This window comes from Trachypithecus francoisi, unplaced genomic scaffold, assembly GCF_009764315.1.
Source record: "Trachypithecus francoisi isolate TF-2019V2 unplaced genomic scaffold, Tfra_2.0 Contig01579, whole genome shotgun sequence".
Lineage (NCBI taxonomy): Eukaryota > Metazoa > Chordata > Mammalia > Primates > Cercopithecidae > Trachypithecus > Trachypithecus francoisi.
In genome coordinates, this window is record NW_022681442.1 from 29,144,499 (window position 1) to 29,165,960 (window position 21,462).

General features: G+C 52.0%; 1 protein-coding gene across 5 annotated transcripts; it reads right to left on the reverse strand.

The window, feature by feature from the left end:
• Window positions 1-2,282: 2,282 nt before the first annotated feature.
• Window positions 2,283-17,683, reverse strand: MFSD13A (major facilitator superfamily domain containing 13A). 5 transcript variants are annotated; one of them, XM_033184437.1, is made up of 10 exons: window positions 17,598-17,654; window positions 16,804-16,923; window positions 10,139-10,381; window positions 9,248-9,330; window positions 8,212-8,664; window positions 7,933-8,056; window positions 6,401-6,497; window positions 5,612-5,783; window positions 5,341-5,534; window positions 3,130-3,626 (listed from the first exon to the last, which is right to left on the reverse strand). In XM_033184437.1, exons 3-10 carry the CDS (start codon window positions 10,304-10,306, stop codon window positions 3,364-3,366), a joined length of 1,554 nt encoding a protein of 517 aa, XP_033040328.1. In that variant the 5' UTR covers window positions 10,307-10,381; window positions 16,804-16,923; window positions 17,598-17,654; the 3' UTR covers window positions 3,130-3,363. The 5 variants fall into 5 exon arrangements, with proteins under 5 accessions (XP_033040348.1, XP_033040328.1, XP_033040321.1 ...); XM_033184457.1 differs by lacking the exons at window positions 3,130-3,626; window positions 16,804-16,923 and adding an exon at window positions 2,283-2,633 and having other exon boundaries at window positions 10,139-10,402; window positions 17,597-17,679; XM_033184430.1 differs by lacking the exon at window positions 16,804-16,923 and having other exon boundaries at window positions 17,598-17,683.
• Between the last annotated feature and the right edge of the window lie 3,779 nt (window positions 17,684-21,462).

The window sequence follows — 21,462 nt, forward strand, 5'->3', positions numbered from 1 at the left end:
CTAGCCCATGGGTGAGACTCAACTCCAGATGACAGGAGTGGCTCTCAACATCCCTGAAATCAAAGATTCTCAAAACTGTCACATGAATAAGAAGGCCAGGGACTTGGCCGGGCGTGATGGCTCACACCACACCTGTAATCCCAGCACTTTGGGAGGCCAAGGCAGGTGGATCACGAGGTCAGGAGTTCAAGACCAGCCTGGCTAAGATGGTAAAACCCCATCTTTACTAAAAACTACAAAAATTAGCTGGGCACAGTGGCAGGTGCCTGTAATCCCAGCTACTCAGGAGGCTGAGGCAGCAGAATCACTTGAACCCGGGCGGTGGAGGTTGCAGTGAGCTGAGATTGCACCACTGCACTCCAGCCTGGGTGACAGAGTAAGACTCTGTCTTAAAAAAAAAAAAAAAAAAAAAAAAGGCCGGGAGCTTATTACAAGGCAGTTTCCAGGACCCATGCTCAGATATCCTGATTAATCACTTCTCCATTTAAAACCTTCACTTGGGAGGAAAATTGCCAGGTCTTTGACAAATGATAACCTATTTAATCTTCCCAATGACCTTACAAAGTATATGTGCTTTTATTGTCCATTTTACAGATAAGGATTTCAAGCTACGGAAAGATTAAGCAATTTCTCAAAGCTCTGCCTTTTTTTTTTTTTTTTCCTTGAGACAAAGTCTTACTTTATCTCCCAGTCCAGAGTACTGTGGCATGATCTCAATCTCCACTCACTGCAACCTCCGCCTCCTGGGTTCAAGCAGTTCTCCTGCCTCAGCCTCCCAAGTAGCTGGGATTACAGGTGCCTACCACTGTGTCCAGCTAATTTTCGTATTTTTAATAGAGATGGGGTTTCACCATGTTGGCCAGGCTGGTCTCAAACTTCTGACCTCAAACTTCTGATCCGCCTGCCTCGGCCTCCCAAAGTGCTGAGATTACAGGTATGAGCCATCATGCCCGGCGCTGGCCTTTCTTAATCTAGAATGTAAACCCAGGCCATAGAACCTACAGCCTACATTTTTAATTACCATGCAGCCTGTAAAAAACCATTGGCCTAGAGCAGTGGCCAGTTGGAACCAATTTTGCCTCCTAGGACGCATCTGGCAATGCCTGGAGATATATTTGTTTGTCACAACTGGTGTGTGGGGAGGGTGGGGTGGGAGGTGCTAAACGTCTACAACAGAGAACTATCTGGCCCCAGATATCTCTAGTGCCAAGGTTGAGAAATGGTGGCTGAGAGCCATGGTTTTCAGTGCCAGCTGCATGATAAAATCACCTACAGAGATGTTCAAAATCCTACTGCCCAGGCCATACCCCAGACCCGTTAAGTCAGAATCCCAAGGAATAGAATTCAGATGTCAGTATTTTTTTTTTTTTTTTTTTTTTTTGAGACGGAGTTTTGCTCTGTCACCCAGGCTGGAGTGCAGTGGCCGGATCTCAGCTCACTGCAAGCTCCGCCTCCCAGGTTTACGCCATTCTCCTGCCTCAGCCTTCCCTCAGCCTTCCGAGTAGCTGGGACTACAGGCGCCCGCCACCTCGCCCGGCTAGTTTTTTGTATTTTTTAGTAGAGACGGGGTTTCACCGTGTTAGCCAGGATGGTCTCAATCACCTGACCTCGTGATCCGCCCGTCTCGGCCTCCCAAAGTGCTGGGATTACAGGCTTGAGCCACCGTGCCCGGCCAATGTCAGTATTTTTTTTAAGTTCCCCAGGTGACCCCAAGGCTGAGAACCTCAGGCCTAAAAGAGGCTCCTCTCTCTTTGACTACCACGTCCAACAGTGATACATGGGAAATGCATTGAGGCCTGATGGTCATTTTGGGCCCCAGTGCCTATGCAGTTACCAATGTATGTTTTTCTCCCTGGCACCTTGGTAACCCACCACTTTTTTTTTTTTTTCTTTTTGAGATGGAGTCTTGCTCTGTCGCCCAGGTTGGAGTACATGCAGTGGCACAATCAATGCAACCTCCTCCTCCTGGGTTCAAGTGATTCTCCTGCCCAAGCCTCCTGAGTAGCTGGGATTACAGGTGCGCACCACCACACCCGGCTAATTTTTGTATTTTTAGTAGAGATGAGGTTTCGCCATGTTGGCTCAGGCTGGTCTCAAACTCCTGACCTCAGGTGATCCACCCACGTTGGCCTCCCAAAGTGCTGAGATCACAGGCATGAGCCACTGCGCCCGGCCTGCCTATCACTCTTATTCAGAAAAATGCTCTTGGGGGCTTTTTCTAATCAGTAAGGAATCCTGGTTCTCAGCCCCAGCAACCCACCATTCACTCATACAGCACAGACTTGAGGAAAAAGAATGGCCAACTTTAATCAGTCTGTAAGGAAATAAACATCTTTAGAGGCTGTGTGGGGGTAGGGGAGCCCTGCAGCAGAGGAGGCATGCCACTTCAAGCACAGCTGAAGCAGAGAACCCTCTGAGAGAGACTACTAGAAGGGTAGACTGAGGGGGTGGTGGGACTTGAAGTCAGCTTTCCCTGACTGGGAAAAAGAGAGGAGTTGCAGTATCAAAAGTGGTTCCTGAGTCCACCACAGCGGCCAGCTCCGGCCAGGCAGCGGGACAGGCTCCCACGCCCCATGGCAGGCCCGTGTGCATCACAGGGCAGCCTCCTCCCTTCTTGGTCCTCTTCTGTCCTCCTGCTCCACAAGAGAAGCACATCCCTGAGCACATACGGCCCAGCCCTTGCCCAAGCTGAGCCAGACAGCTAAGCAGAGACTTTGACTGCAGTGATGCTCCTGGCTCAGCCCCAGGAGCTCCCCGCTGCCATGTCTTCCAGGCTGCACTGGAGGAAGGTGGTGGAGCAGAATGCTGGTAAAACTGGCTCCTGGCCGGGTGCGATGGCTCACGCCTATATTCCCAGCACTTTGGGAGACCAAAGCAGGCAGATCACTTGAGGTCAGGAGTTCGAGACCAGCCTGGCCAACGTGGTGAACCTTCGTCTCTACTAAATAATACAAAAATTAGGTCGGCCACAGTGGTTCACGCCTGTAATCCCAGTACTTTGGGAGGCCAAGACAGACTGATCACCTGAAGTCAGGGGTTCGAGACTAGCCTGGCCAACATGATGAAACCCTGTCTCTACTAAAATTACAAAAAGTAGCCAGGCGTGGTGGCACGCTCCTGTAATCCTAGCTACTCAGGAGGCTGAGGCAGGAGAATCGCTTGAACCTGGGTGGTGGAGGTTTCAGTGAGCCCAGATTGCAACACTGCACTCCAGCCTGGGCAACAGATCAATTTTTGGGGGCAACATCCCCAGAAAAAAACAAAAACAGCTATGAAATCCTTAAAAAAAAAAAAAAAAAAAAAAACTGGCTCCTCCACCAGGCTGCTGGCAGTGTCCTCAGCAGTTTGGCCTTGCCACAGCTCTCACACCATCTTAACATCCAGGGTTTGGGCCCGTGACAAGTTCTGGCGCTGGGCCTTGACCATGTGCAGGCGTCTCCCATGCAGCGTGAACTGGGACCAGGTGAAGAGCTGCAGCAGAGCACAGGTGATGGGTACCAGCACCAGCAGGTAGAAGCAGCCCTGGCGGAGCATCGGGGCCTGTGCAGGGGCTGGGGCTGGGGGCTCTGGCCAAGGATGAGCACTCCCCACAGGGGTTATCAGGGACTGCTGGAAGAGGTCATGACCTAGGACAAGAGAGCATAGAAAGACTATGGTCAGCCCACTGCCCTCCAAGCCTTGGTGCCCTCCAAGTCCATGGTGTGACATCTCAGACACCACATGGACATGTGCAGACCACAACTCCTGAGTCCTCCAAATCCGCTCCTCTCCTACTCTTCCCATCTCAGTGACGGGCACCACCATCTACCCAATAACTCAGGCCTAAAACCTCAAAGTCCTCCTCAGTTCCCTGGTTCGTTTCACGCCATCACTCCCCCAACATCCTATCCTTCATCTCCCCCCAACTCCAAAACGTATCCCACCTGCCACCACCCTGACCCAAGTCTCCATGGCCTCTGCCACAGTCTCCCAAAGATCTCCCTGCTGTCCCCATTCTGGCCTCTCTATGATCTGCTGTCCATATGGCAGCCAGAGTGAACTTTTTTTCTTTTTTTTTTTTTTTGTGAGAGATGGAGTCTCGCTCTGTCTCCCAAGCTGGAGTGCAGTGGCACGATCTCTGCTCACTGCAACCTCTGCCTCCCAGGTTCAAGCGATCCTCCTGCCTCAGCTTCCCAAATAGCTGGGACTACAGGCATGCGCCACCACACCCAGCTAATTTTTGTATTTTTTAGTAGAGACGGGGGTTTCACTATACGTTGACCTAGCTGGTCTCAAACTCCTTACCTCAGGTGATCTCCCTCCTCAGCCTCCCAAAGTGCTGGGATTACAGGTGTGAGCCACCTCACCCAGCCCAGAGTGAATTTTGTTAAAAAGTCAAATCACACCATGTCACTTCCCTGTTTAAAACCCTCCCTGGCCGGGAGTGGTGGCTCATGCCTGTAATCCCAGCACTTTGGGAGACCAAGGTGGGTGGATCACCTGAGCTCAGGAGTTTGAGACCAGCCTGGGCAACCTGGCAAAACCCCATCTCTACATAAAATACAAAAAGTTAGCCGGCATGGTGGCATACGCCTGTGGTCCCAACTACTTGGGAGGCTGAGGTAGCAGGCTCACTTGAACCTGGGAGGTCGAGGCTGTAGTGAGCCAAGATTGTGCCACTGCACTCCAGCCTGGGTGACAGGGAGACCCTATCTCAATAAATAAATAAATAAATAAATAAATAACCCTCCCAACAGCTTGCTTCCAATACTGCCCTGGTCAGCAAAGCCCTCTGCACTTTTCCAGCCACATCTTCTAATCACCCGACACCCTGGGCCTTTGCGCCTGCTGTTACCTCTGCCTGCAATTCACTGAGACCTTTTCTAGACAAATCCTTGCCATTCAGCTCACATCTTGAGGGGCACCTTCTCGGAGAGCCCTTCCCTGATGACACTACATAGCTTCTGGGTCACGCTGTCTCATATCACCCTAATTTCACTGTAACACTGTCACTGCCTGATAATGTCTTGTTTGGCTGTTTATTGCCAACCCCACCCCACACCTGACTAGAATACAAGCTCCGTGGTGGCAAAGACCTTGTCTATCTTATTCATGGTTAGCTCCCTGGCACCCAGAGCAGGGCCTGCAGAGAAGGGATTCCGTACATATTTGTTGAATGAATGAATAAATGAATGAACTAAGAAAGCATGGCGGAATCTGTGACCCAACGACTCTAGCCATGTTGGGGGGACGCCAGTTGCCACCTTCCCTCACTGGACCCAGAGCCCAGGCTTGCCAGTGTGCCAGGTAAGCTGTGCCCCCTGGAGCCTTAAGAGCCCTTGCCTGTCGCCAGGCTCTCACCTGTGTAGAAACAGAGCAGCCAGGTGCCTAGCAGCGGGGCAAAGGTCTGGCCTGGCTTGGTCACCAGGGCAACCATGCCAAAGAGGAGTGCCGAGGCTGCCTGCTTGCGGTGGTTCAGCACCAGGTCCTCGTCTACCAGGTCGGTGACCACCAAGGTCAGCAGCTTACAGGTGCCCTCAGTGAAGACGCGGTTGCTGCGGTAGAGGGAGAGAGCAGGCAGGAATGAAGGCGTGGGACGAAGGTATTGGGGGGAGCATGGGCAGGGGCATACCTGGCAATGAAGAGGCACAGCAGGCTGAGGTGGTCCGGGCCAGCCAACAACATGAGCAGGCTAAGGCCCAGCTTGAGCAGAAAGAGCCCCCGCACCACTGCGTAGACGCCCCAGCGCCGGCACAGGGAGAGGAAATAGAGGTTGTTGAGATGGGGAGCGACATAGGAAAGGCCTGGGGAGGGAGACAGGGCGCCACCTTGTCAAGGGCACTGCTGCAGTGCCAGTGAGTGCCACCAGCTTCACGGCCAACTGCATTCCTGTACACTAGCAATGCACTGGGCTCTGTGCTAAGAGAGTCACTGTCTTAGTTCATCCTTACAGTCCCTTAAGGTGAGTACTATTATCATCCCCATTTTACAGATGAGAAAGAGAGGCCCAAAAAGATGAACTAACCCACCCAAGGCTGCCCACCAGATGAGCACAGAGTCAAGACTCACACCCAGGCCCATCAGACGATATTCCTTTGTGTTAACCAGTCACTGCACCCCCTCAGGGTTCCACAATCTCCAAGAGGACCGACACCAGCGCAGCCTCTGGCCCCCCCAACCCCCAGCACACCCTGCCCCCCATGCCCACTGTACCCGACAGCCCTTGGTGTCTTAAAAAGATTGTCCCGGCTGGGCGCAGTGGCTCATACCTGTAATTCCAGTACTCTGGGAGGCCGAGGCAGGTGGATCACGGGGTGGGGAGATGGAGACCATCCTGACTAATACAGTGAAACCCCGTCTCTACTAAAAATAAAGTCTCTCTCCTTCCAGCCTGCATGAAGCACAGAAGGCCCCCACTCACCCAACAGGATGGAGCCCGTGGAAAGGGAGATATGGTCAGACAACAGATGCTCCAGGAAGAGAGGGAAGAAGTTGCTGTTGAAGTGGCAGTGGAAGACCTGCAACCCAACAGCGATGGTGAGGAGGCTTCCAGGTGGGAGGGGAGCTGACAAGGCCGGAAGCCAACAGGGGAGCACACATCTGCCAACCCCCCCACCCCCATCCTCAGAGCAGCAAGAGTAAGAGCAGGCCTTTTTCCCCGTGTCCCCAAACCCAGAACATGCCAGAACACAACCTAAAACCACATTCCTGGTGTTATCTAACTTTGCTAAAAAGTTAGAAGCCATGGCAAAATAGTATTTGAGCAATTAAAAGCTTTTTCTTTTTCATTGAAAACACATTAGGGAGGCTGGGCATGGGGGCTCACACTTGTAATCCTAGCACCTTAGCACTTTGGGAGGCCAAGGCAGGCGGATCACTTAAGGCCAGGAGTTTGAGACCAGCCTGGCCAACATGGCAAAACCCCGTCTCTACAAAAAATACAATAAATTAGTCAGGTGTTGTATTGCATGCCTGTAATCCCATCTACCCGGGAGGCTGAGGTGGGAGAATCATTTGAACCCAGATCACGCCACTATACTCCAGCCTGGGAAAAGTGAGAAGGAAAAAAAAAAAAGAAAACACATCAGTGAAACAAATTTCATAACATGAAAACAGTTTATTTCTAAGTTCAGCTGGTTTATATACTACACGTTTTAAGTACAGCATTTGGCTCTTCTTTTTTTTAGAGATGGAGCCTTGCTCTGCTGCCCAGGCTGGAGTGCAGTGGTGCAATTATAACTCACTGCAGCCTCGAACTCCTGGGCTCAAGTGGTCTTTCCACCTTGGCATCCCAAAGTGCTGCAATTACAGGCGTGAGCCCCTGCACCTGGCAGTGCTTGGTGTCTTAAAAAAATGGTTAAAGGGTCCCCAAAGGGGGCATCTCTGTCTCATATCCTCACTTTACAGGAGAGGACAGGGCTCCCCAGAGAGCCTGAGACCTGCCTAAGGTCACACAGGGAGGGAAAAACTCAGAGGGCGCTAGAATCCAGGCCTCCTGACTACCCAACCTGCATTCCTGCCATCAAATTGCCCAGCAGACCTCCTGGGTGGCCCAGAACTCAGTTCCCAGCTCTTTTTTTTTTTTCCTTTGAGAAGGAGTCTCATTCTGTTACCCAGGCTGGAGGGCAGTGGTGCCCTCTCAGCTCACTGCAACCTCCGCCTTCCGGGTTCAAGTGATTCTCCTGCCTCAGCCTCCCAAGTAGCTGGAATTACAGATGTGCTGGAATGACACCATGCCCAGCTAATTTTTGTATTTTTATGGGGTTTTGCCATGTTAGCCAGGTTGGTCTCAAACTCCTGTCCTCAAGTGATCCACCCGCCTCAGCCTCCCAAAGTGCTGGGACTACAGGCATGAGGCACTGTGCCTGGCTGAGTTCCCAGCTCTTGAAGAGTCTGTCCCCTTGAGTGAAGTCCAGGCCAGCTGTAGAGGTGCCTGGAGCTGCTCCCCTATACCTGCACCAGGTCCATGCTCACAAACCACAGGAAGTTCCGATGGCGTGCCAGCTGCCGGAGATATTGGCCCAAGGTGATGCTGTCTGTCTCCTCACTGCCCACAAGCAGCTCCTCTCCACACAGGCTGTGGGGCAGAAGGGAGTGGAGAACTGCCTGGGGCTGGCCAGAGTTATCCCCCAACACATCCCAGGGCAGCCCCCATAAGCCAAGGACACAGCACCAAAATCAGACTTAGAAGGTTGCTGGTGAGGACCTGAAGAACCAGGGCTGGCCACTCACCCGCAATCCACAGCCAGGCCTGAGCACCCTGGGTCCCTTCGGGCGGCCTCAACCCGTTGCCTCAGCAGCTGTGTGGCCCCCAGAAAGCCCAGCCCAGAGCTGACAGCCAGTGTCACGCAGAAAGCGCGGAAGGAGGAGAAATCCTCCTTGTTCCAAAAGGCATAGGAGGCAAAGACAGAGAGGGAGCCGGCTGCACTGAAGAGGGAGCAGTAGAAGTTGAGGTGGGTGCGGTCGTGGGCTGAGAGTGCCAGGTCGGCCAGCAAGGCGTGGTGGTGTAGGTCCACGAGCGTCAGGAAGCCATCATAGAGGCACAGGCACAGCAAGAACTGCAGGCCAGCTGGGGCCCAGGGCACCCAGAATGCCAGGAATGACAGCGCCAGCAGTGGCCCATGCCAGCCCAGGGCCCGCACCCGGGCCAGCACCACGGCCCTTGAGGAGAGCCCAGCGCCTGACCTGATGGGGAAAGGAGGGTTGTTGGGAGATGCCCTGTAAGCCTTGGCAGGCCGAAGTTCCCCTTGCCCAGGCTCCAGGAGAGGGATGGAGGCCCAGGGTGTGGGACTCACAACAGGGTGGTCCCACTGTCCCCCAAGTCCCCAGTCTGCAATTTAGGAAGCACAACTCAGCAGTGGGTACACTCCATCCTCTGCCCCAATTTCCACCCCATTATTAGCCTGTTGGGCTGATGGCCAAAGGGTCTGGGATCCCCACTTCTCAAGGTTGGGGGTGATGATGGGATCAAGAAGGGATGGGGCAAAGGAATCTTCTAGAAGCAGCAGAGGGTGTTTGCAGTCCACAGTCCAGAGGGGCCAGCCAAGCCAGGGTAGATCTCTTCCCCTGCCAAGCCAGGCAAGGGTGCGTCCAAGGCCACCACTCCAACCCAAACAGAGCACCCTAGACTCCAGGAAGGGAAGGGGCATGGGCAACACTGAAATAGTCTCCCCTTCCTTCTCCACCCCAAACACAGGCAGGGGTCCTCCCTCCTGGGTAGCAGTAGGGTGGGACTGAACCAATTACAAGCTGTTCCCAATACACCAACCGGTGCTGGGAGCTGAGGAACTGCCGGTCACTGAGCCAGCCGAAGAGGGGGTCATTGAGGCTGTTCCAGAGGAGAAACACCGTCTGCAGGCAGAGGGGAGACAGGCAGGTGGGCTCTAGGCAGCTTCCTCTCCAGGGCTCCTCCCACCCCAGCCTGCTCACCACCCCTCAAAGATGGCCCCAGCTTTCCTACCCGCAAACCTTTGTTCCTGTCAGTTCCTCTGCTAAAACCTACTCTGGCCAGGTGCGGTGGCTCACGCCTGTAATCCCAGCACTTCGGGAGGCCGAGGTGGATGGATCACCTGAGGTCAGGAGTTCAAGACCAGCCTGGCCAACATGGCAAAACCTCGTCTCTACTAAAAATACAAAAATTAGCTGGGCATGGTGGTGGGCGCTTGTAATCCCAGCTACTTGGGAGGTTGAGACAGGAGAATCACTTGAACCAGGAAGGCAGAGGTTGCAGTGAGCTGAGATTGTGCCACTGCACTCCAGCCTGTGCAACAAGAGTGAAACTCCATCTCAAAAAAAAAAAACAACCAAAAAAACCTACTCTGCCAGTCAAACCACTGCCCCCCTCAAACTCGCACCCATCCAGAGCCCAGCTGGTAAATGTATGCAGCTGATAAATTCATGTATATGAACTTATTATATATATGAATACACAGAACAGCAACTATGTCAGACAGTGGCCAGGAAAGCTGATCTAGTTCCCACCGAGGAGGAGTCATCAAGGCCTCCACAGCTTTTCTTGCTGAGTCTTGGTGAACAACCTGGACTGCCCATGCCTCTGACTGGGTGGGAGCTGGCGCCTGCAATCTGCCCGGCAGCCTGGACAGCCTCTAGTCTCCACCCCACACCCTCCTCCATGTTGGCCACCCAGCGCTGGCCTTACCTCTCCGACCCAGAAGGCCATTTTGTTGATCTTGTACACTGATACAAAGGTGTCTACATAGTAGAGCAGGAAGACATTGTGCAGGATGGTGGTGAAGAGAGCCAGAGAGCCATAGACCGCAGCTGTGGGCAGACCCAGCAACCAGGCCTGGGGCCGATCCAGCCCCATGGCTGCAGCCCCAGCCTTAACCCCAGGAGCACCGGGGAGGGCTCATGGCCACAGGCGGTCTTGCCATCCTCGTCCCTGGGAAAGAAGGAACCAGTGAGGAACAGGGATCAATGCCAGCTGTGCTCTTAACCCCAGACCTCTGAATAATTTAAAAACTAATTTCCAACAGGAGAGTTTGTACTGACAACAGTGCTGGGAATTATGAATGAAGTACAACGGAAACAGTGCTGAGCTAGACACCACTAATCTGGGAGTGACTCGAGGAAACAGAGAGCCTGTGGGAAGAGACAGCAGACACCCAGCAAGTGCTGAGCCAGGTCACATGCCAGGGTTGAATGCTCAGTGTCTTCTTAGACACTTAAAGCACTGTGTGACTTTAATGGTCTAGATGGGACAACCCTGGGCTTGGGCACACAATGCACTTACAGTAAAACGTCAGGCAGTTACCCAACCCAGGCCTTAGCCTCCTCTTCTCTAAAAGGTAAAAGGAGATTATTACGCCTATTTTGCAAATCATAAGGATTAAATGACATAACTCACAGAAAGCACTCACTGTTGCTATTGATATGAAGATGGGAAGGGAAGTGCCGGAAACGGAAGGATGCAGTCCCTTTAAATGATACGGAAGTGGGGAAGGGAAGTGCTGGATAGAGGAGGGCATGGTTCCTAGCTAGGGCTCCACCCCTGGGCCTGACCTGGGTGAGGACAGGCTTTTTTTTTTTCCTGCCCAAATGTTGCATTTCCCAAGACTACCCTGGCTCACCATGCCCCCATCCGGTGCTTATAAAAACCCTGACACCCAGCCGGGTGCAGTGGCTCATGCCTGTAATCCCAGCACTTTGGGAGGCCAAGGTGGGCGGATCACCTGAGGTCAGGAGTTGAGACCAGCCTGGCTAACACACCAGCCTGGCTAACACAGTGAAACCCTGTCTCTACTAAAAATACAAAAAATTAGCCGGGCGTGGTGGCACATGCCTGTAATCCCAGCCACTAGGGAGGCTGAGGCAGGAGAATTGCTTGAACCTGGGAGGCGAGCACTGTAGCCTCAGCACCAAGAGTGAAACTCAGTCTCAAAAAGAAATCAAAAAAAAAAAAAAAAAGAAAGAAGCACTCTAAGCCTGTGAGTCCCCACCACTACCCCCGTGGGCCACAGTGATCCTATCTTGTCCCAAGGCAGGAAGATGGCCTTTCCCTGAGGCCCTTGAGCCCCCTGAAGAAAATGCATTTCTTTTTTTCCTCAAAGCTTTATTCAGGTCTAATTGACAAACACTAAACTGCACAGTTTTCAAAGCATACAGGCTGATAAGTTTCACCATATGCATGTACCTGTGAAATCATCACCACAAACGACAATGAACACATCCATCACCCTACATTCCCTCGACACTGCTTTTCTGAGTAACATGGAAAAAAGACATACGGGGCTAGGCGCAGTGGCTCACACTTGTAATCCCAGCACTTTGGGAGGCCAAGGTGGGCAGATCACTTGAGGCCAGGAATTTGAGACCAGCCTGGCCAGCAGAGCAAAACCCTGTCTCTACTAAAAATACAAAAATTAGCCGATGTGGTGGCAGGCACTTGTAGTCCCAGCTACTCGGGAGCTGAGGCAGGAGAATTGTTTGAACCCTGGAGGTGGAGGTTATAGTGAGCCCAGATCGCGCCACTGCACTCCAGCCTGGGCGACAGAGTGAAACTCTCCCTCAAAAAGAAATAAATAAAAATAAAATTTTTAAAATGGTGAGCACTAAAGCTTTAGAGATTTATTACTATCCAACCTCTCAGCCCTTCTGTAAAATGGAGAGGCCCCACGCCTGCCACACAGGGATGAGGTGGGATTAAATGAGACGCCCTCTAAAGGTGCCTGGGGCTGTAAAGCATGATGTCCACCTCTGTTACCATCCTTAGCTGGGTCACTTACTCCAGTTCCTCCAGGGCTTTCAGAACTCTCCTGCCTTTGTCAAAAGGGAGTGAAGCCTCCCCACACCTGCCTAGATGCCCAGTGATTTGTCCTTGTTGCTGGTGAAGGTGAGCCCTGCACACAAGGTCCCCAGCCTCCCCCAGCCACCTCCCTGCACCCACACTGGGTAGAAGAAGGTTAATGAGATGGAACAGGTATGACTTTTGCCATCAGCAGGACCTGGGTTCAAATCCCAACTGTACTTCTTACTAAGAGTGTAACCTCAGGCAATTCAACCCTTCTGGGCTGGAGTTTCCTCATCTATAAAATGGGGTAATAATGCCTATCTTTTTCTTTCTTTTTTTTTTTTTTGAGACAGAGTCTTGCTTTGTTGCCCACGCCAGATTGCAGTGGTGCCATCTTGTCTCACTGCACGCTCCGCCTCCCGGGTTCACACCATTCTCCTGCCTCAGCCTCCCGAGTAGCTGGGACTACAGGCGCCCGCCACCACACCCAGCTAATTTTTTGTATTTTTTGTAGAGATGGGGTTTCACTGTGTTAGCCAGGATGGTCTCGATCTCCTGACTGGTGATCCGCCCGCCTCGGCCTCAAAGTGCTGGGATTACAGGCGAGAGCCACCGGGCCCGGCCAGGGTTACTCTTTTGGTGGTTTATCTTCCAGATTCCACTCCTCCATCAGGAAACAGCCTTCCCCCACTTGCCCTCCCCACCCTCAATCCACCCAGCAGAGAACAGCAACCCCACCTCTCCCAGGGGAGTACAGCTTGGAGCCCACACCAGCCTTGCATAAGCTGGTGAGAAATCCTGTAACCTGCAACCAACTCCACCCACCTTCCTGGCACCTTCCAAGACCCATCTTCATGGTCCCAGCTGTAGCCTTGAGCCAGTCACTCCCTCTCCCTGAGCCTCAGGCTCCTCGCCCACAAAGTGGGGATGTTAATGTCAACCTCTTAGATGGCTGGGGGCTGAAATGCAAAAGGAATATAAAGCCAAGTGTCTGCCACACGGAAGACCTTAAACACACAACAGCTACTTTTTTTTTTTTTTTTTTTTTAAGATGGAGTCTTGCTCTGTCGCCCAGGCTGGAGTGCAGTGGCGCAATCTCAGCTCACTGCAACCTCCACCTCCCAGGTTCAAGCGATTCTCCTTCCTTAGTCTCCTGAGTAGCTGGGATTACAGGCACCCACCACCACACCCGGCTAATTTTTTATTTTTTATTTTTTAATTTTTTTGTAGAGATGGAGTCTTCCTCTGTCACCCAAGCTGGAGTGCAGTGGCACAATCTAGGCTCACTGCAACCTCCGCCTCCTGGGTGCAAGCCATGCTCCTGCCTCAGCCTCCTGAGTAGCGGGGATTACAGGTGCACATGACCACACTCGGCAAAATCTTTTTTTTTTTTCTTTTTTTGAGATGGAGTCTCACTCTATCACCCAGGCTGGAGTGCAGTGGCGAAATCTCAGCTCACTTCAAGCTCCACCTCCCGGGTTCACGCCATTCTCCTGCCTCAGCCTCCCGAGTAGCAGGGACTACAGGCGCCTGCCACCGTACCTGGCTAATTTTTTGTATTTTTAGTAGAGACGGGGTTTCACAGTGTTAGCCAGGATGGTCTCAATCTCCTGACCTCATGATCCACCCGCCTCGGCCTCCCAAAGTGTTGGGATTACAGGCGTGAGCCACCGCACCCAGCCATAATTTTTTTTGTATATGTAGTAAAGACGGGGTTTCACCATATTGGTCAGGTTGGTCTCGAACTCCTGACCTTGTGATCCACCCACCTCGGCCTCCCAAAGTACTGGGATTACAGGCATAAGTCACTACGCCCAGTCTAATTTTTGTATTTTTCGTAGAGATGGGGTTTCACCATATTGGCCAGGCTGGTCTCGAACTCCTAACCTCAAGTGATCTGCCTGCCTCGGCCTCCCAAAGTGTCGGGATTACAGGTGTGAGCCACTACTGTGCCCAGCCCACAGTAGCCATTTTCTTTTTTTTTTTTTTTTGAGACAGAGTCTCCCTCCATTGCCCAGGCTGAAGTGCGGTGGCACAATCTCAGCTCACTGCAACCTCTGCCTCCCATGTTCAAGCAATTCTCCTGCTTCAGTCTCCCGAGCAGCTGGGATTATAGGCATGTGCCACTACGCCCAGCTAATGTTTGTATTTTTAGTAGAGACGGGGTTTCACCATGTTGATCAAGCTGGTCTTCAACTCGTGACCTCGTGATCCGCCCGCCTCAGCCTCCCAAAGTGCTGGGATTACAGGCGTGAGCCACTGTGCCTGGCCCACAGTAACCATTTTCTTTCCATTTCTCTGAAGTTTGGTTTCATGATATTTATTTATTTATTTTTATTTTTATTTTTTTTTGAGACAGGGTCTCACTCTGTCGCCCAGGCTAGAATGCAGTGGTGGGTTCTTGACTCACTGCAACCTCCGCCTCCCAGGTTCAAGAAATTTTCCTGCCTCAGCCTCCCAAGTAGTTGGGATCACAGGCGTGCGCCACCATGCCTGACTAATTTTCGTATTTTTTGTACAGACAGGGTTTCGCCACGTTGGCCAGGCTGGTCTTGAACTCCTGACCTCAAGTGATCCACCCGCCTTGGCCTCCTGAAGTGCTGGGATTACAGGAGTAAGCCACTGTGTGGTTTCATGATCTTTAAAGATCAGTCACTAGGTGGAGCGTGGTGGCTTATGCCTATAATTTTAGCACTTTGGAAGGCTAAGGCAGAAGGATCACTTGGGGCCAGGAGTTAGAGACCAGCTGGGGCAACATCAATCAAAAATAAAAATCATTGACCTTTCTGCCAAATCCATGATTGAAATTGTCTTTCCAGCACCCAAACTTTATGCCTTTTGCCACCTGGAATATCCTAGCCCCTCTTATCTGCCATTCATCAAATTCTTTTTAAATGCCACCTCCACACTTTTTTTCATGCTGTTCCTGCCACCTAAGATACCCTACGATAACTATATACTATTCCTCAGCCATACAGGGTATGCTTGGCTTTTACATCCATCATCAGACCTCTTACAGCTCTATTACTATCTGCATTCACGCTTTGTACATGAAGAAACCAAGGCTCTGAAGATTCAATAACAGGCCCAAGTCACAGAGCTAGTAGGTGCTGGAGTCAAGATTCAAAACAGGTTTTGACTAAAACAACAGCATTCTCACTTCATCATCCCCCCACACCCTGCCCCAATCTTATCAAATCCTGCTCATCCAGTGTCACGGCTTTCTCAAGCACACCCAATCAAGTGTTGTCTCCCGTTTTCCCCCTTATCAGGCATCCAGATGCCTCCCTTCCCCTCCTCCAGCCCACAGGCTTCTTAAAAGCAGGGCTGATGCCAGGCGCGGTGGCTCAAGCCTGTAATCCCAGCACTTTGGGAGGCTGATGCGGGTGGATCACGAGGTCAGGAGATCGAGACCATCCTGGCTAACACGATGAAACCCCGTCTCTACTAAAAATACAAAAATTTGCCGGGCGTGGTGGCGGGCGCCTACAGTCCCAGCTACTTGGGAAGCTGAGGCAGGAGAATGGTGTGACCCGGGAGGCGGAGCTTGCAGTGAGCGAGATCGCACCACTGCACTCCAGCCAGGGCGACAGAAGGAGACTCTGTCTCTAAAAAAAAATTAAAAATAAAAATAAAAAATAAAGCAGGCCTGGGTTAGTACCGCCCTTGATCCCTGCCCTTTGCCTGCACCAGGCTCCCTCAGCGTGCTCAGTCAATCCCTGCTGGGTCGACTGGCCCCTAAAAGGTCAGTATGAACATCCTCAGCCCTAGGCAACAGCAGCAGCAGTCATAGGAAAACTGTCATCCTCAGACCCCACTGTGCCCCTAGCTCTGTGTTCTGCTTAACTGTGGGAGTCAGAGAGAAGGGGCAGCCTGGGAGGCTTGATGTGCCTCTCTGAGTAAGATTTAACTAAAGCAAGGCAACAGGTACAAAGAATAGTGATCATAACAGAGAAACATTTATTAAGCTTTCGCCGGGTGCACAGCGCTGTGCTAAGAGACACAGAAACAATCTGGGAAGAGAGCTCAGAGCAGCAAGGGAGAAAGGGGCCACATCAGGAAGGGTTTTGTAAACCTTGTACAAGATTCTATGCTGAGGACAACAGGTGGGGCGCTGGGGGTGGGGAAGTGACAGGATCAGATCTGTTTGGAAGGAGCCCTCTGGCAGGTGTCAAAACTCTTCTCCTTCACCCTATCAGGCCCCTGGGAGGTAAAGACTGGAAAGGGATGGAAGCAGCAGCATCTCCCTGATTTCTGAACCAATCTATGGTGGGTGGGGGAGGCTGATGAATTTAGTGGAGGGAACCAAGAATGCCGAGCTAGGCCCCTGGAGTGAGGGGCATCAGACTGTACAAGAGGCATTAGTGCAGAGGGAAAAGCTACGAATAGGCATAATTTGGAGTCAGGAGCCCTGGGTCAGGTGTGAACATTATCTTTAACTTACTATCTTAGTCTATTCCCACATCTGTGAAGCAGAGAAAACAATTCCATTCTCTGCCTGTCCTCAGAAATACCAAATGAGCAAATGAACATGAAAGGTATAATATGTGCCCTTTTGTCAACAGGCAGCTGACCTCTGAATTGTCTGCTGTGTTTCCTGTTTCACTCTCGGTGTCATGTCTTCCTGCCCAGTCTCCCCACAGCAGGGTCTAGCACCAGGGTTGGGGGGTGGGGGGCCCATCCTCCTCCTCCGGCTGGAAATGAGTTTTCAACTTGTTGAGATGGGGACCTTCACCCTCCCCCTCCCCCACAGGTCCCTGAAGAGGCCACAGCTTCACCTCAGGACCACCCACCCCTCCCAAGCCACTGAGGAGTTTGGGATCAGCCCAGGAGCTCTTCACTAAATAGCTGGTGCTGAAACACGTGTAGGGCTGCTCTCCACCGCCTGCACGTTAAAATCACCTGAGGAGCTGTGCAATAATACCGAGGCCCAGGCCTCACCTAGCGCAGTTAAATCGGAATCTCTCAGGGTGGGCCCAGCATCGGTGTTTTTTTAAAGCTCCCCAAGTGCCACCAGGGTTAAATCCCTTTATGCTAATAGAACGGATCCCGGCCTGACCATTGCATCCCTCGATCCCAGACCGCCAGGGAGCTATCTGACCCACTGCATCCCTTTCCTCCAAACCCCCGGAGAGCCCTTCTGCGAGGATTCCACCCTTGCCCCCTTGAAGCCCGCTTCTTCCTCCCGGACCACAGAACTCTTCCAATCCACAATATGATCACCCCAAAGACCCCCGCAGATAGCCCCCATGACTCCCAGAGCGCAAAGCATTCCCCTCCCCCTCGGGTCTGCCGTTTGTGCCAGATCGGCCCCAGCCCGCCCAGCCCGCTCCTGCCCGCGAGCCCCGGCCTCTGGCCAGCCTCTCACCGCAATCGTAGCCGGCGAAGCCTAATCCCACGGCTGGCGGGAGCCAGGTGCGAGCCAGTGCGCCTGCGCGCGCTTCTAGGGCTTCCCCAGCCTCTCCCTCCGCCCCCGCCCAGCGATTGGCTCCGCGAGGCCCCGGGGCCGCAGCTCCGGCAGGTGACCGCACCTGACGCTGCCGCCGCCATGTTTGTCACGGGCGCTTGCCCTTAGCGATCAAAAGGAGAAAATGGACACTAGCAAATAGGGTCAGGTTGCCTGGATTCTTGACCGGCTCAACCCCTCTCCTTTACCTCCACGATAGCTTAATGTAATTTCAGTGCAAACCAACACGTTTTTTTCTAAGCGCTCACCTTCCTTCCCTCCTTGCCTAGTACTTGTTGGAAGAACAAAGAGAGGTCAGCGTCCTCCATCGAGTCTTGTGGTCTGAGCGGATGCACAGCTGCAGCCGACTTGGAAGTGGCAGCAGCTCGATCTGGGACTCCCTGATGCTGCATCATGAGTCCTTCAAGGGTGGAAAGGTCCAGGCTGAGCTGTGGGCACCAGGGCTCTAGCCACAGGAGCCAGGGCTGAAGGTGGGGAACAGCCACCAGGGCCTGAATGAGCAACCACGCAGCCCAACCTCCTTGTATTAATAATGGTAATATACCATTAAAAAGTACTGAGTGCTTGCTATGTGCCCTGTGCTACATTCAGAACAACACGTGCATTCTCTTGTTGAGTCCTCACATCATTCCCAGGAGGTAGGCGCTTTTATCCCCATTTTATACATGAGGAAACTGCGGTTCAGAGAGATTCAATGACATGCCAACAGCAAGGGCCCAGTCGAGGTGGAACCCAGCTATCCTGACTCCACAATGGGAGTCTTTCCTCTTCCCACACCTGCACAATTCCTCAAAATCAAGTTTTGTTTTGCTCAATGTAGGCTGTGGAGGATGTTTTATGTTTTCTCCCAACTGGCCAGTAAGCCTGGATAGGTTTTTGGGCAAACAGCACACATTCCAGCTCTACCTGATTCCCCTACCTTGGGACACAGGGCAAAGAGCCTATGGCCTTTGGCTTCTGGGGGACCTGGAACTCATCCCCTAGCTCCACCACTTCCTTGCTAAGGGACTCCTTTATTATTATATTATTATTATTATTATTATTATTATTAGAAACAGGGTCTTGCTCTGTTGCTCAGGCTACAGTGCAGTGGTGGCGTGATCTCAGCTCACTGCAACCTCCACCTCCCTGGCTCAGATGATCCTCACCTCAGCCTCCCAAGTTGCTGGGACCACCAGCTCACTCCACCATGTCTGGCTAATTTCTAAAATCATTTGTAGAGATGCAGTCTCACTATGTTACCCAGGCTGGTCTTGAGTTCCTGGGCTCAAGGGACCCTCCCGCTTCAGCCTCCCAAAGTGCTGGAATGATAAGCGTGAGTCACTGCACCTGGCTGGGACCCTCCTTTTGTGAGCCTGTTTTATGCTTTACAGGGATTTTTCAGGCATTAAATGAGAAACAAGGGTGTAGGAGCTTTGTGAACTGCTCATCCTTATGACCTTCATTGATGGTTGTCAGCTAACTCCCTGCAACAGGAATATTCTCCTCCTCCTCCTAACAACCACAGCAAGTGGTCCAATGTAGATGCCTAGTGTCCAGAGGCTAGAGCCTATTCAACCAGTTCCTGGGGAGCCCCCAGGGACGCCATGAACCTTGCCCCCAGAATCCATTTCCCTCTAACCTGTCTCATTTCCCTCCTTCCCAATCTCTTTCAGATACCCTTCACACTTCCCATGTCACCCCAAGCCACACATAGACACACACACACATACACCCATCTCTCTTCTAGACTTAGACAATTGCTGAAACCCCTCCTGATCCAGAAAGCCTCATGAGTAGAAGACAGGTGATCATTTTGCCCCTCTCCTCACCTCTTACCTCCATCTGTGCTTTCCTGGCTGTGAGAACAGAAAACCCAGCATTCAGCCTGGAGTCTGGCACACGGGGATCTCCATACATTTGCTAAAGGAGTCTCCCCGCCTTTCTATCTCTGGCTAGCATGTGCCTTTATTTCAAAGCAAACCCCAGTCTTTACTTAGCCCTCCCTGGGTGTCCAGTGGGGAAATGGAAATGGAGAGGGCTGGCAGGGGCCAGAGCTGAATGTGACCCAGGAGAAAAGACCTTTCGTCCCTCATGGCCGGGCACAGTGGCTCACGCCTGTAATCCTAGCACTTTGGGAGGCTGAGGTGGTCGGATCACGAGGTCAGGAGATAGAGACCATCCTGGCCAACACAGTGAAACCCTGTCTTAACTAAAATACAAAAATTAGCTGGGTGTGGTGGCGTGTGCCTGTAATACTAGCTACTTGGGAGGCTGAGGGAGGAGAACTGTTTGAACCAGGGAATCGGAATGTGCAGTGAGCCGAGCTCACTCACTCCAAATCGATCACTGCACTCCAGCCTAGCAACAGAGTGAGACTCCGGCTCAAAAAAAAAAAAAGAAAGGAAAGAAAAGACCTTTGGTCCCTCATGTTGCACTTAATGCCACACAGTTACACTCTGAGGCCCCTCAACCCTCTGATTATAAAGACAACAGAGCCAGTTACCTTTTATGTCAGCACCAGGACAGGGCCTTGTAATTCTCTCTGATTTCTCTTTATGGTTGCCAATCACAGAGCTAACTAGGAGGGGACATGCGATGAACTAGAGGCCATATCACCTCCCTAACTCCTTGAGCCACACTGGAGTCCCTGGACCATGGGACAGATAGATTATACACTGTCTTTGAAATTCTCTTCTCCCTTCACTTCCCACCTCTCTGATCTAGTTTCTGCCATGTTCTCTTCCTACATAATAATTCCTCTTCAGTCCCCTTCACTGTGGCACTTTCTCCCAGGGCCTCTAAAGGAAAGGCGAGGGTGTCCCAAGTTTCCATCTTTTATACTCATATAGTCACTCAAACTTTTAATCCATGCCAGGCCACAGACTGTGAGGTAAAGGGGACTTCAAAAACAAGATTGCTGGCTGGGCGTGGTGGCTCATGCCTGTAATCCCAGAACTTTGGGAGGCCGAGGTGGGTGGATCACCTGAGGTCAGGAGTTCAAAACTAGCCTGGCCAATATGGTGAAACTCCGTCTCTACTAAAAACTACAAAAAAAAAATTAGCCTGGCGCGGTGGTTGGTGCCTGCTATCCCAGCTACTCGGGAGGCTGAGGCAGGAGAATCGCTTGAACCCAGGAGGCGGAGGTTGCAGTGAGCTGAGATCGCGCCACTGCACTCCAGCCTGTCGACACAGCAAGACTCTGTCTCAAAAAATAAAAAATAAAAAAACAAGATAGCCACCTGAAAGAGGCATTGAGTGGGGTCCAAACAAGCTGGCAGCCACAATGTCAATAGTGTGATAGGGACCAGATGGAGACAAGCCCAGGGTGGCAGTTGTTACGGTAATTTCACCTACTACCTTTTTCTTCATGACTACTTCCACACCTCCCATGTCCAGCCTGAACAGAATGTCCAGCATGGCCCAACTGAATTCACCATTCCTTAAACTTCCAATCTCCCTCCAGCGTTTTCTACCTCCAGGACTGCCTCAACTGCCCATCCAGGTGGCCAAGCCAGAAACGTGTGCATCCACCCTCCATCCTACGCACTTCATCAAAACAACAATCTTGGATCAAGCCCAGGTGAATCCTACTCCCATCTCTCTTTTCCATCCCTTGCTCCTGTTTGGTTCTCAGCTTTCCCAAGCTAACACAGGAACCTCCTCCATGACTGGCTTCTACCCCCTCGCTCTCTAATCTGCCCTCCATGTTGCCCTCAAGTGAGCTTCTGATCACAAGGTTCCCTGAGCAAAAGCTTCTCAGGTTGCTATATACTGAAATTTTTCA

Excerpts from the sequence above, each read along its gene's own strand:
- MFSD13A (XM_033184430.1), bottom strand. The coding sequence starts at position 10,306 with ATGGGGCTGGATCGGCCCCAGGCCTGGTTGCTGGGTCTGCCCACAGCT. Across the intron at positions 8,057-8,211 it reads GGCCTGGCTGTGGATTGCGG|CCTGTGTGGAGAGGAGCTGC; the intron begins GTGAGTGGCCAG and ends TCTGCCCCACAG. Across the intron at positions 6,498-7,932 it reads TGAGCATGGACCTGGTGCAG|GTCTTCCACTGCCACTTCAA; the intron begins GTATAGGGGAGC and ends GTTGGGTTGCAG.